A 13,110-nucleotide genomic window follows, 5' to 3' on the forward strand; every position below is an offset into this window, starting at 1 on the left:
ACCAGCTACCTCCTACCTTAACTTGATCACTTAAATGGAAAGGGCTACTGCTCCAACAGAGCAGAAATGATATAAAAACTATTTCTGATGTGAGTATCTTGCCTCCTGAATTGCCATGGCTACTGGTGTCTCTGAGGGAAGAAAATAAAAAATAAAAACACAGGTTTTACAATTCCCACAGGTGGTAAACCTACTTTGCATTACTTAAGAAAAGCTTTGAAGGTGCAATGAGGGTTGTTAAGCTAATGACAATTTATCCCTAAAACATTACAATAATCCGATGAAATCAAATAGCATTTAAAAAAGTAACAATTTTGTGTAGAAATTGCTGATAGCATCAACACATGCTGGGAACTTTACAGATAATGGGCTATATCAGTTTTGACTGAGGAGTTATTTATTTGGCCTTTCATTTGTAAATAAGACAGTATTCTTTTCCCTTTAAGGAGTATCATGTATTAATAAAAGACCACCTTTGTCCATGGTGACAGAATTGGTCAAAGCAATCTTGGGTTTTGGTCTTACGAGACAGAACTTGGAGGAACATTAGTAGGTTGTTTAAATGACAGCATTCTATAGTTGAAGATGACTACATGTAGAATCTGAATATTTGGATAGAGTCCTTGCTGTACTGTTAACTATCAGTTATTTAGCTTTCTATATCGGTTCTTTACTAAGGTTTATATGATCTGGCCCAAGGGTACCTCCCCAACCCCATTTTATGGTCTTTACTCCTTACTTGCTTCATTTCAGCCTTTCTGTGCCAGATCTTGCACATTCCAAAGACATAGTCCCATTGCAGGCTATTCTGTACTTACTGTTCTCTGTGACTGGGATGCTTTTCCCCCATATGTAGGCTGGCATTTGTTAAGCAGATCCAACATGTTACAAGGTGTTTTAAAAGCTTCATGTGTTTATCTGGGTTGGTTCTCGAAATCAATGTATGAAGTGAATAGCGATATTTCATGGATGAAGAAACTGAGGGAGATGAATGCAGAAGAGGCAGGATTGGAACCCAGGCAGTCGGGATGGGATCCAAGGCGTTAACACTAAGTATTCTCACAGTGCATAATATCCAGAGAATGGTTCACACCCTTGCTTTGACCTTAAGAAAGCATTTTCCAAGGCTGTTCCTTGGAGAGCATTTTCCTATCTTGTTTAAAGTAGAATCTCTGTGACTTTGTTTCTCTTTACTCTGTTTCATATTTCCTTACAGCACTATGTATTTCCTGACATTATACTGCATATTTACTTGTTTATCCCTTTGTTTGTCCCCCCTCCCCCTGCCCGCTAAATACAAACTCGATGAAAGAAGGACCTTATTCTGATTTATGTACCTCTATATCCTGCACCCAGGTCAATTCTTGACTGTAAAAGGGACTGAAATGTACTGAAAAAGGGATGTAAGTCAGGTTGAAAAATTATTTATTATGTTTAACATGTTGTTCTTCAGACATTTACTGAACACCCATTTTGTGCTCAACTCTATGCAAGTTTTTGGAAGTATAAAAGCAAGTGAGAACGATGTGACCTCTTGCTCTCCTAGAGTTTAGAACATCTTGGAAGAAACAAACAATAAGCATGCAAATACATGTAGAATAAGCCTTCTATGAGGGCAAATATAAAGTGCAGCAGAGAAGGAAGGGTTTAGAGAAAGCTACTGTGAGGAGATGATATCCATACTGAGACCTGAAGGACAGGCTTAAGGGTAAGAGAGGTGGAGATGGAGTTGGGAGAGCGCTCCTGGAAGAGGGAATGACAGAAGGCTCTGAGAGCATGTTCCTGTCCTGAAAGTAGCTCAGAGTGACTCCGGTGTAGGATGTGAGGGGCAGAGTTGAAGGTCCGAGACTAGAGTAGAAAGCCAGGGCCAGACAGCTCGTCAAGTGTCCTGAAAACTATTCCAAAGAGTCAGGACTTCATTGTTTGAGAAATGTGACGCCACTGGAGGATTTTTAAATCAGTGTCATTTTAAGTATCTGATTCAGCGTGCTGCCTTCAGCCAGGAGAGTTGGCAGCATTTCTATTTTATAGATGGGACAACTGAGGCCCCAAATAACACATTTAAGAGATAGGTGGGGTTGATTTAATATTCTCAGTCACCATGTTGTCAGGGCCTCCTAACTCTCTTACCCTCTCACCCTCCATCCTTCCTTCCTTCTGATTGTTATTCTTGTCAAAAGTAAAACATAAAACTATTTATCTGCCATCCTTATTTGTATCCAAGGAACATGTATGAACTCACAGAGCTTCCAGAAACCAGTTCCCCTCGGTGGAAGCCAGTTGCTTCAGGGGTGGTGCGGCTTGTATGTGGATGGACACCATGTGTGCACTGAGCCCAAATTCTCTGTTCTTCTTGACTAGGAAGCTGGATTTGTACCAGGGACTTTTTATCTTAATAGGCGACTCTGGGCTCAGGAGAACAGAGCCGACTTGACAAAGTAGAAAAGAGCTCAGTACTGGTCTGCCCACGCTTTGGGCATGCGTGAGCTCTCGCAGCAAAACACAGCTGGCACATCTAATTTTAGACTCGCCCGCCTTGAAAAGGGGCCCTTTAAGGAAATATATTTTCTCTGAAACAATTTGTATTATAATGTAGCAGCTGATAGACATGATAGAATATTATCATTGGTGGGAAAAAACTCCGCCAAGTAATTATGATTTTTGTTCTTTTTTTTTTTTAGATGTAAAGTGATTAAAGCATCAGTGCATCAAAATAATCATAAAGAGAGAGACAATGGGAGAAACATATTTTATTTGTAAAAAAAATCTGATAAACCTAAGGGGTCATTTCTTTTCTTTTTTTTTCTTTTTTCTTTTCTTTCTTTTTTTTTTTTTTTTTTTTACAAAATGGATGTAATAAAAAGGGTTATTATTTTTGATATATTCAGTTGATCAGTCCAATCTGATGACATGTGGCATTAACAGTAGTCCTGGAGTAGACTCCAAAATTTCTTCAATACTTAGTATCCACCGGGTTTTCCAGGTAGTAAAAGGTTAGTTTCTCAATCAGCTCTTGGATGCGTCTGGCTCTAGTGTGTTAACAGATTTTGAAAGCATCCGGGACTTACTTTTTTCCCCTTTAACCAGCAAGGTTAGTTCCTCTGCCTTTATTTCTTTTCCTTTCTCCTCCTTCCTTCTTTCGTCCTCTCTTCCCTCTCTTCTGTGTTTTGTTCAGCAGGCTGGCTTACCTCGGAACTTGGCAAAAAGAGGAACAAAAAGCAGCTCTTGTGTGGGGTAGATGGAGGACGGATAAGAAATAATCCACCGCCCGCATTTGAGTTCTTCAGGTTCAGTTCCAGCGGCAGCAGCGTTGCTGCAAAAATCGCTTGCTATTCGAGATAGCCAGCAGAGGGAATCGGAACTTTGCTTGCAGCAGGGGTTGAAGCAGCCTTTTTTTTTTTTTTTTTTTTTTTTCTTGGAGGAAATACTGCAGCCTTCTGGACTGCGTACGCTGCTCCCTGGAGAGGCTCTCTCGGTTCCACCCACCGGCTGGAAGGAGGGGAAGTGAATGAAAGGACAGGACAAGCCCCGAACACCATGTCACTCTGGGAGGGAGACAGCAGCAACTAAGCTGTACAAGGTTTTTTTTTTTTTTTTCCTCCTTTTTTTTTCCTTTTTTTTTTCTTTTTCCCTTTTCTTTTTCTTTCTTTCTTTCTTTTTTTTCTTTTTCTTTCTTTTTTTCTTTTTCTTTCTTTCCATTTCTCTCTCTTTTTTTTCTTTTTCTTTAAGGTGGGGAAGGAGACAACCAGGAGACAGGAAGCTGATCTGCAAGGATTTGGAGTTGTGTTAAAAGGACTTTGATTTTTCCCCCTTTACGAACGCTGGCAATTGACATCACTACAGACAGCCTGGTTACAGAACAAACTGCCTCATCCCGAGTGGACCCCGGCAGCTGGGGGAAGCCAGGCAAGATCTGGGAAGGCTGTGTGTGGGTGTTTTTTCTACAGATCTCACTCCTCACCTTTTTTTTTTTTTTTTTTTCCCTTTGGTGTGTGTTTTTTGTTTTTGTTTTTGTTTTTTTTAAAAAAAAAAATTCTTACTGTGTTGGAACTAGCGAGTGGTGGAGTCTCAAGCCTCATCAGTCACCGGGATTGTCAGGAATAGTGGTTTAAGAGGAAGCTCGGCCTGGGGTACTATACCCTGTCATCCAGTTCCCTGCCTCGGAGATAAAGATTCCAGCTACATGGGCAAACGCCTGGATCAGCCACAAATGTACCCCCAGTACACTTACTACTATCCTCATTATCTCCAAACCAAGGTATGGCTTCACCCACCGTCTGGCAATCAGTGTGGTATCCTTCTGCACTTGGGATGGGAAACAGACAGGCGTGTGAATTATTAGTTAACCCCCACCCCCATCACTTCTTCCTGCTTCTTTGAAATTAGTGACATACCAATGGAGTTAATGAGGCAGAAGAAGACCTAAGAAGAAAGCAGCAAACCCGGAATTGTAGCTTTCTCTTTAAGGAGAGATAATAGTTTCACTTGAGTTCAGTTTCCTTTGTTGTTATTTGGCAGCATAAATGGTCCTGATATCAGGAAAGTCTTTTGCAGATGGGCACGGATTTTAGAAAGCAGATCACAACAGTGATTATCAGGCACAAGAATATAATTTCAGGGGCTTTTCTGGTGAGCTGTTCTTTGTTTGTGGCTCTAAAGGGTTTTTCTTACTGGATAGGACGTGCCAGGGTGGGGGTAACTCAAACTTTTAATCGCAGAGTATAGAATGAAAGAAGGGTGTGAGAAGGTATAGGGCTCCTACCAGAGTCTCTGAGAGTTTGTTTATTTTTGTTTTTAATTTGCCTTGCATATTTTATTTTATATTGAAGATGATCAGCATGCTATAGACTGCATTCGGAGCTTTACAATACATGTTCTTTACTTTTAGAAGATCTAGTTTTCTGTGTAGCTGCCATGAGGAGGCCTGAGTCTTGAAAAGGAATGAAATGCAACTGATAATAGTTGGACTTGAATTGGTTAAATACTTTAGGCTTTATGTGTGTGTGCTCAAATGACCATTAGGGGCCCAGAGGCAAGCCCACGTAAGTAAGCAGTGGGCAGTACCTACCCTGAACTTTATCCTGCAGTTAAGACGTGAAAGACTCTCAGGTGTGAAATCACTGCTCCAATTTGTCAATTACATTGGACTTGATTAGGGGAAAACATGTTAGCGTAGTGACCACCCTGAGAGTATGGGTGATAATTACTTTGTGTTGCATTAGCATTAGCCAGACTCCACCATCTCCTTAATAAATAAATATGCCGAGAGTGAACAAGGCATGCCTGAATGATCTGTGCTGTCACCAGGACTCGGTGATGTGATTAGGGTTTGGTAATTCATGCTGTAGTTATCTCTCATTTATTTTGTCTCATCCAACAATGCCTATTTGTAAACCAGACTGGCAAGCTGACTTTCAGTATTATATGAAAGATTGTTGCTTTATTTATTTCTTTTTCAATTGCTTTATAATCCACCCTGCCCCTCCAAGGTCGACTCACACTGCTGTTTGCCTTTGTGAGCATTTAGTTTGTGCTGCTGATGCTTAAATAGACTAGCCCTCCTGCTTGGTGCCTCGAGTTTTAACTCTTTGGGGGTGTTAGGTAGAGAATGCTGCCTGCCATTCGTCAAGGAAATGGCAGAGCAAGGACAAGTTAAAAGGGGAAAATTTACAGTCATTTCTCATCCCTCAACGAAACAAAAACAATAAAATCAAAGGCTGCATGAAAAATATCAGACATTCCATCCCTTTTACTCATTTCAAAAATTATAGTTTGTTTTGGGTTCTTGTTTTCTACTATGGTGTATATTCAGAAAAGAAACTTTAGATTGAAATGAATAACATAATTGTTTTTCTGTTTGGGACCTCTTTTAACCTATTACTAACAGGAAATAGTGAATGTTATGCACATTTTTTTCAAAGACACAGGGTGCTGGATGAGCTATACTAGTAGAAAGTGTGTGTGTGTGAGAGAGAAAGATGGGGGTTAAAGAGGGAGAGTGGAGTAGTGAGGGAAAAGAGAAGAGCCTGAAAAATAGGGAGATTTTAGATATCTGCTTTGGAGTTCTATGTAGTTTAGTGTTGTGTAGACAGGCAGCATCTGGATCTTGTTACTCTCAGGCTAGCCAACGCCATCAACTTCTGGAACATTTTTAAAGAAGTTAGATCCATTAGGCATTCTATGTTGATATTTGGATAATCAGATCAGGATAGTAGGGAATATAAGATCAGCTACTTTGCCTATCATGGTAGTTCATATTGATTATTATGTTGTAAAACGTTGACAATGCTTTGAAGTTGTCCTATATGTTATGGTGGCTCTGAAATGACAGACATTAATAGCATTCCTGGAAGCTGAAGATGTGAAAACGTGCCCTGTTTTGAAACTTGCATAGAGAGGAAATGAGATGAAGAGTCAATGTGCAATCATATTTTAAAATGGGGGTACTGGGGAGTTTCTGACAGGGTTAACACTATACAATGGAGCACCATCATGTTTCAGTGTAACAGGAAAACAATTAGGTTATTTCCATATCGCTTTTTGTTCCTTCTACACTTATACCTCAAAATATAATTTATAATAATTTTAAATGAAGTACATGCTGCTTATATTTATTTGGTAAACCTGGGTGGAATTCGTAAAATCCACTCTTTGTAGCCTTGGCTTAGAGTTATAATCCAATTTTAAATTCATAACTATTTAAAATGATGCTGATATGTCAAGAACACTTACATTTGATGAAAATAGAATTCTACGGTAGGTAAAAATCACATTCTGGTGATAACATATCTTAAATTTTTCTCTTAATTGAGGTGGGTTTTCTTCCTGCCAATCCACAAGGGCTATTTGCTATCATTAGTTTTTTGGGGAAAATCTTCATGGGATTTTAAAGGATTGAAATGTTTATTACTATATTATTTCAGAGAATGCACCCATGCTGAACTCTCTCTTTCTTCTTATGTAATGATAAATACCTCTGCTATTTTTTAATGATCAAACAAAATGAAAATGAGATTTAAGAAATAAATGCAGATGTTTCCATTCCCTGGAATACATAGTAAAGTTTTAGAAGAACTTGTTACACTTCCCTGCCTTCTCTGCTCCTGTTATTTAACATTGCATTGGAACCAATCTCTCAACTTTGCCTCTTTAAAAATAAATGTTTATGCTCCTTCAAATAACTTTTCAAATCCTTAAAATGTTTTACATTAGAAAAAAATACATGTAAGTTAAGATGAAAACCCAGTGGTTGACTCGTAGCTATAATGTGTAACAATATTATCATCCTATGCTCCCTCTTTCACACCTCACATCTTTAAAACGTTGTCATTTGTCAATTTTCTTTTTGATGAATTTTTTTTTTTCCTACCAAAAGAAGCAATTTCAAGGAGGAACATTACTTTGGTTAAGGAATAATGAAGAAATCTTAGTGACATATTATAATATTTAAATAAGAAACAGCTGGATAAAAAAATAGTTTATCAAGGCAAATTTGCTGTTGGGAAGGGACACCCAGAATAATCAGCAAGTTTTAGAGAAAGGGGGCTCAAAAAATAGTTCATTAGCTTAATGACAAAATATAAAATGTTTGATTAGTTGTGATCCAACATTTTTCAAGTATTTTATCACCCTTTCCAAAAAAAAAGCAACCTGTTGCTGTTGAATTATGAGATTCCAGGTGAATTTCATTCTGAATTTTTGAGGTACTTACCAGGTGGGGGTGGGGGGGAAGGTGCAGGGCTGGGGGTGTTGGAGGGAAAAGTGTGGGGGTGGGGGGTAGGGGGTTCTTGAAAAAAATTTCGTCGAACTAGGTAAGCTTAAAAGAAGAAAACCTGGTTACAGCCTGGTGAATTGATTTTTTTTCCAGCTGAGAAATAGATACTTCTCTCACATATATTTGGAAAACGTTAGTCATCTTCATAAAACTTAAAAAGTCACCTAAGCATACACAACGAGTTTCTCCTTTCTTCCTTTTCCACACCCTTACCAGTTCACTATGTTTCTACCAGTCCAGTGCACAGTTTCTAATGATGTTGCTCTCACATGAATTTACTGAATTCCCTTCTTTGGTCGTCCGGTTCCCCCAGAAGGTCTTGAAGAAAGGGGTTCAGACTAGTGGACCCAAACAGAATTTCTTTGATTGGTGGTACTCAGATTGTGTTTAGAGCCTGGTATGAAGAAGGGGCCAGGTAAGGAGTAATTACTCAGCTGCACATTGATTTCAGGCTGAATATTCAACCATCTGCAGCCACCCGTCTCTAAAAATCTAGCTGAAGCACAATTGATTGTGCCATAGAATGAGCAAACACTGGAAAACACAAGTGAAGGAAGAGAGGCTTCTATGGGGCGAAGGATATTCTTAAAGATGTGAATGTACAGATCCTTCAAAAGCAAAACAAAACAACCCTGTAACACACTCCTTACACATGAAAATGTAGAAAATCTTGCAGAGGGAGGGAATGAGTTTAGAATTTCCTTAGTACTTCCTGCCTCAGATTTGCATTGATATCCAGAGTTGGTAACTTGCCAGTTGTTTTAAAACAGCCTTGAAAACTCCAAAGTTCTGTTTTCCTTTGAAAGCCTGAAACATACAAAACTGGTTTTCTAAAATCTTCCAGCGATGGAATTTTTAGGTACAACTACAAATATTTTCTTTCGCTTCAAGGGGGTAATACAATAGCATGAAACTATGATAGCGTGAAACTATGATAAATCCTGTTTGTCTCACTTTAGACTGTATAGAATTTTTAATTGGTTTCAAATAAGAGGAAAATAGAAGGAAGAGGCCATCCTTGTTTCTCAGTTTTGTTCTGTTTTGTTTTGTTTTTCCCCTTAACTCCCCCAAGCCTTTATTATCAGTGGGATTGGATACAATCCCAATGCATGTTTTGCTATTTTTTTTTCCATGATATAGACATTGTTTTTACAACACTAAGTTTGGTGCCTACTTAAAAGTAGTAGAAAAGAAAAAAGTTAATGGTATTTTCTTTTCTCCAGAATGGAGTCAAACATAAGGAAACTATCATGTATATTTAGCAGCATCTTTCTAAAGCATTTTCCTTTCACTTTCTTTCAATTTGGAAAAATATAGCACAAAATTACAGCACAGAATTATTTACATGAAGTAATAAAATGTATCTGAGGGCTGGGGGTGGAGTCATTTGCAGGGAGGGACACAATATAGAAGGGAGGATGCAAGTTCTTTCCAGGTCTTTCTGGCTTCAGGATTTCTGGGAAGCTTCATTTTTGCACTAATATGATTTTACACAACCCTTTTTGACATTATCAGTCTTTTGGCAGAGAGAGAGTTCAGTCACAATTATGTCTATGCCAAATTCTAAAAACAAACCAAAACAACAACAACAAAAGTATTTCCTTTTAAAATAAAACTTTTTTAATGTCAAACTTTTTATTCAGAGTAAATGGTTGATGTTTATTCAAAATTGGCTTCAAGTACTACATTGAAATTGTTTTGTAACAGTCTCATAAGCCACAGCTGTATGTGATTAAATAGTGTAATATCAAAAGCATGTGAGAATAGACGTTTTTATGCTATAGCTGTTGCACAGCAAGAGTGCAGATGGAACTGAAGGGAGACCAAAAGCGAAAATGTATTCATGTGGTGTAATACGTGTGTTGAGGATATGTGTTGCTATTTTTTGCAGTAGTGGGAAAATGTTGAACTATTTTGGATGAGCTTAGAAAATATCCTCTCGGAAAACGGAAACAGACATATAATACCATTTTTAAAATATGGAGTGGATCATGCCATTCAATTAGAAAACACATAGGTGCTGAATAGAACTGAAACCAATTCAAGTGGAAGAATGAAAATTATTCCCATTGAGCACACATTCAAAAAGCAAAAGTGACTTTCTCATTTCTGTTTTGAAATTATAATTTTTTTTTTACTACTTTATGGAACAATTGTAAGAAAACCTTCGGCCCATTTATATCTAAAGAAGAGTATCAGACAATAAGAATCAGCAACTTACAGATGGCAAAATAGGCAGCAGTATATTGCTTTTTAAAGATATTTGGATGTATGATGCTATTCAATGTTATATAAATATTGCTCTTTTCTTACCAGTGTTAAAAATTACAAAGCTACACAAGGACATACAACTTTTGCTTCTATTTCTGTAACAGAGATGTTATCATAAAGAGGTGTCTGGTTTTTATGAGGTGATTTAATACAGTATTTTTGAAATAATATTTGTTAATAAAAACTAATAACCTCTAGCTTCCTAGAGATAATAAATCTATAGGATTAGTCATACTAATCATCACCACTATTCATATGTGATTGTTTTCAGGGTCTTGAAAAAGCTCATGGAATTGTCTATTTTCAGATTTCAGATTTTAGACAAAAGTAATTTTAAAAAGAAAAAGAGAGGGGCAGACTGAGATGAGTTAAATTTTGCTTGGTTTTGTTTTTATTTTTTCTTTTAAGTTGATACTGGCAGATAATCTGGTCTCATTAAAAATGTTTTGTTTTATCCCTGTAGGTTTATTAATCAGGGAGTATATATTATGTGGAATCATGAATAAAATTTTAATAATTCAAAGCCAATTCCTAATAAATAACAAATTTCAAAAGTATAGATAATAAAGGAAAGATAATAGACCCTATCCTTTCGTGGGGGAATTATCTGATTTGTATGTCAATGCATTGGTTTCTAGGTTGGATTCCTTCACTAGGATCCCTTCCATTGTGAGATAGCTGAGCCTGCTTTGGTATCTTAGTGGTGTCTTCAGGTGACCTCGGTTTTGTGTCATTCATGAGTTTTTCTTTGGTTCCCGGATGCTTTTCACAGAGCAGATCAAATGCTGCTTTATTGGCTCTCTGGTGATTTGAAAAATTTAACTGTCTTCATCCTTTTATACATCTAAATCCAGTGCACTGAGAGAAACACGTCCATCAGTTGGGAGTGGGTGGATAGCAGTTCCCAGGAGTGGAACAAAATGACAGAGGTTCTTTAATCATGATCTTTTCCAGCTTTGTTGTGGTGGTTACAATTTTTCTTCTGAGTGGGTAAAATTAAGGTGTATCCAAAAACCTAATTGCGATAGTATGATGCTATACTTTTCCACATTTAACTTCCTGTCTGCAGGTGGTGTGGAACTAAGTGGTTCTGCATGTTTGGCTAAACCAGTTGAGGTAATGAAGGAGACTAGAATTGCCACATTAAAATACTGACAACCTTAGTTTCATGAATGATTATAAGTAGTCGATGTAAATATAACAATTAATGAAATATTATTTTGACTGGATCCAAAACCTACAAATCTGCAAAACCTACAATCTCTGAATCTCAGAATAGTAGCCTAGAAAACGTGGGAACTGAATACTGTGGTTACTACAGTATACGGTATTGTAGGAGGGAAATAACTTCCCAAGAACATAGAAACAAGAATATTATCTTTTCTACTTTTTCTTTTAAGATTCCCTTCTTGTTTTTCAAAAAGCCCCTGTTAGCTGAATTAATGAAAGCAAATGACATATACAATTTTAAATTATTATTTAAACTTTGAAAAATCATACATTATTTTCATATAACTTAGTCCATAAGTTGCTATTATGCTTGCTTCTCTGAGTATATTTGGAGTATAAAACAAGGAAGATAATCATTTGGGAAAATTGGTTTCTATTCGTATCAGTCTGTGTGTTCATTTATTCATTTGCGAAATGAATGAAATAACCCTGACCTCAACAATATATCATAGTGGCCTCTGCTATGGTAGGCATGAAGTTGCTGAGCTGTTAAGAGAGGGTGGTTCATAAATAAATAGCAATGTTATCATTTCTGAAGCCCAAGTGCATGTTTTTATTTACTTTATTACAGACTCAGCTCTGAGGCGGGTAGTCTGTCTTTAACACAGAAGAGAGTTTAGGAGCTCCTCAAATGTGTAAAAGCCATTTCTATTTGCTGAAGCATAGCTCTTCACCACATAATCATTGAAAATTATGTTGTAGAAGAGTATTTAGTGATGGGGGAATGTTTATAATACATCAAATGGTTAAAACAGGGAATGATGTTCCTAATATTATAAAAGCATAAAGAATCCAAATATAGACATATACAAAGCCTTAAAGAAAATATATCAAATTCTCAAGGAAGATAAAAAGTAAATGGAACCCTCAATTTTGTTTCATGAATGATAAATACAAAAGTGAGACTCGACTACATACCTTATTAGTCAAGGGTACCCTAATAGTGCCCTTTCCTGTTGTGTGGCAAGTAAGGTATAATAGGAGAAAAGTAAATCTAACAATATTTTAAATATTGATAATAACAGTTTTAGGAGCTGATTTTTAAACTTCTTTTAAACTTAACTTTCCTATCATTATATTGTGAGGTTAAGAAATTGGTGTATATTACATTCAATATGCTAGATGCAAATGATCTTGTGTTCCTCCCACTCTTAGCTGATAATTTTCAAACTGAATATTGATCATGCATAGAGTTTAATAAGGATTTTTTTAGAGACATCTTATTGCTTTTTAATCCTGTGTACTGCTACTTAGTCATTTTCACTGATTGATGACCATTTAATAAAATGTGAAATGGAAAACAATAGTAGCTATCTGTTTTTCTGGAACTGGTTAAAATATATTGAATGCTTTCCTTATGTATATGAGTCATATTTGAAGCTATTGTTGATGTCTGTAATCATGTTGCTTCTCATGTTGCTTCTTTTAACACTTATCAAGCATATGAATGGTATTCTGACACCCAATATATAACTTACAATTAAGTAACTTAGAATTCAAGCAAATATATTTTTTAACTAGTTTTGAGGTGAAGTATTTGAAGTATTTAAGAGACTTGGAATAATTTTGGTGACTTTGCTAATAATTCATCTCATCTCCATATTTATGTAAAATTTCAGAGATCGTTTTCTGGGATACTCAGCAAATAAATATGTGACAGACCTATGGCCTTTAATTTCTTCTTGAAAGATAAGAAAACACATTTTATTTTCTTTAACTTGGTGGGAACTACCCTTGGAGGGTGGTGACAGTTCATGGATTAACCCTGGTCTCCTGTCCATTACCAATGTACACCCATTCAGACTGCATTTTTAGAAATAAGAATGTTGCATTTT

General features: G+C 36.8%; 1 protein-coding gene across 11 annotated transcripts in view; it reads left to right on the forward strand.

Annotated features, from left to right (window-relative positions):
* The first annotated feature begins 3,537 nt into the window (after positions 1–3,537).
* Positions 3,538–13,110, forward strand: part of RBMS3 (RNA binding motif single stranded interacting protein 3) — a 743,496-nt gene continuing 733,923 nt past the window's right edge. For 5 of the 11 annotated variants that reach the window (XM_073023656.1, XM_073023658.1, XM_073023663.1 and 2 more), the window contains exon 1: positions 3,962–4,258. In XM_073023656.1, the coding sequence (XP_072879757.1) occupies positions 4,184–4,258 (75 nt within the window). In that variant the 5' untranslated portion in view covers positions 3,962–4,183. Of the gene's footprint in view, positions 4,259–13,110 lie in introns of all 11 variants that reach the window. The other 6 variants (XM_008009337.3, XM_008009341.3, XM_008009343.3 and 3 more) reach the window with 2 other exon arrangements.

Source organism: Chlorocebus sabaeus, chromosome 15, assembly GCF_047675955.1.
Source record: "Chlorocebus sabaeus isolate Y175 chromosome 15, mChlSab1.0.hap1, whole genome shotgun sequence".
NCBI lineage: Eukaryota > Metazoa > Chordata > Mammalia > Primates > Cercopithecidae > Chlorocebus > Chlorocebus sabaeus.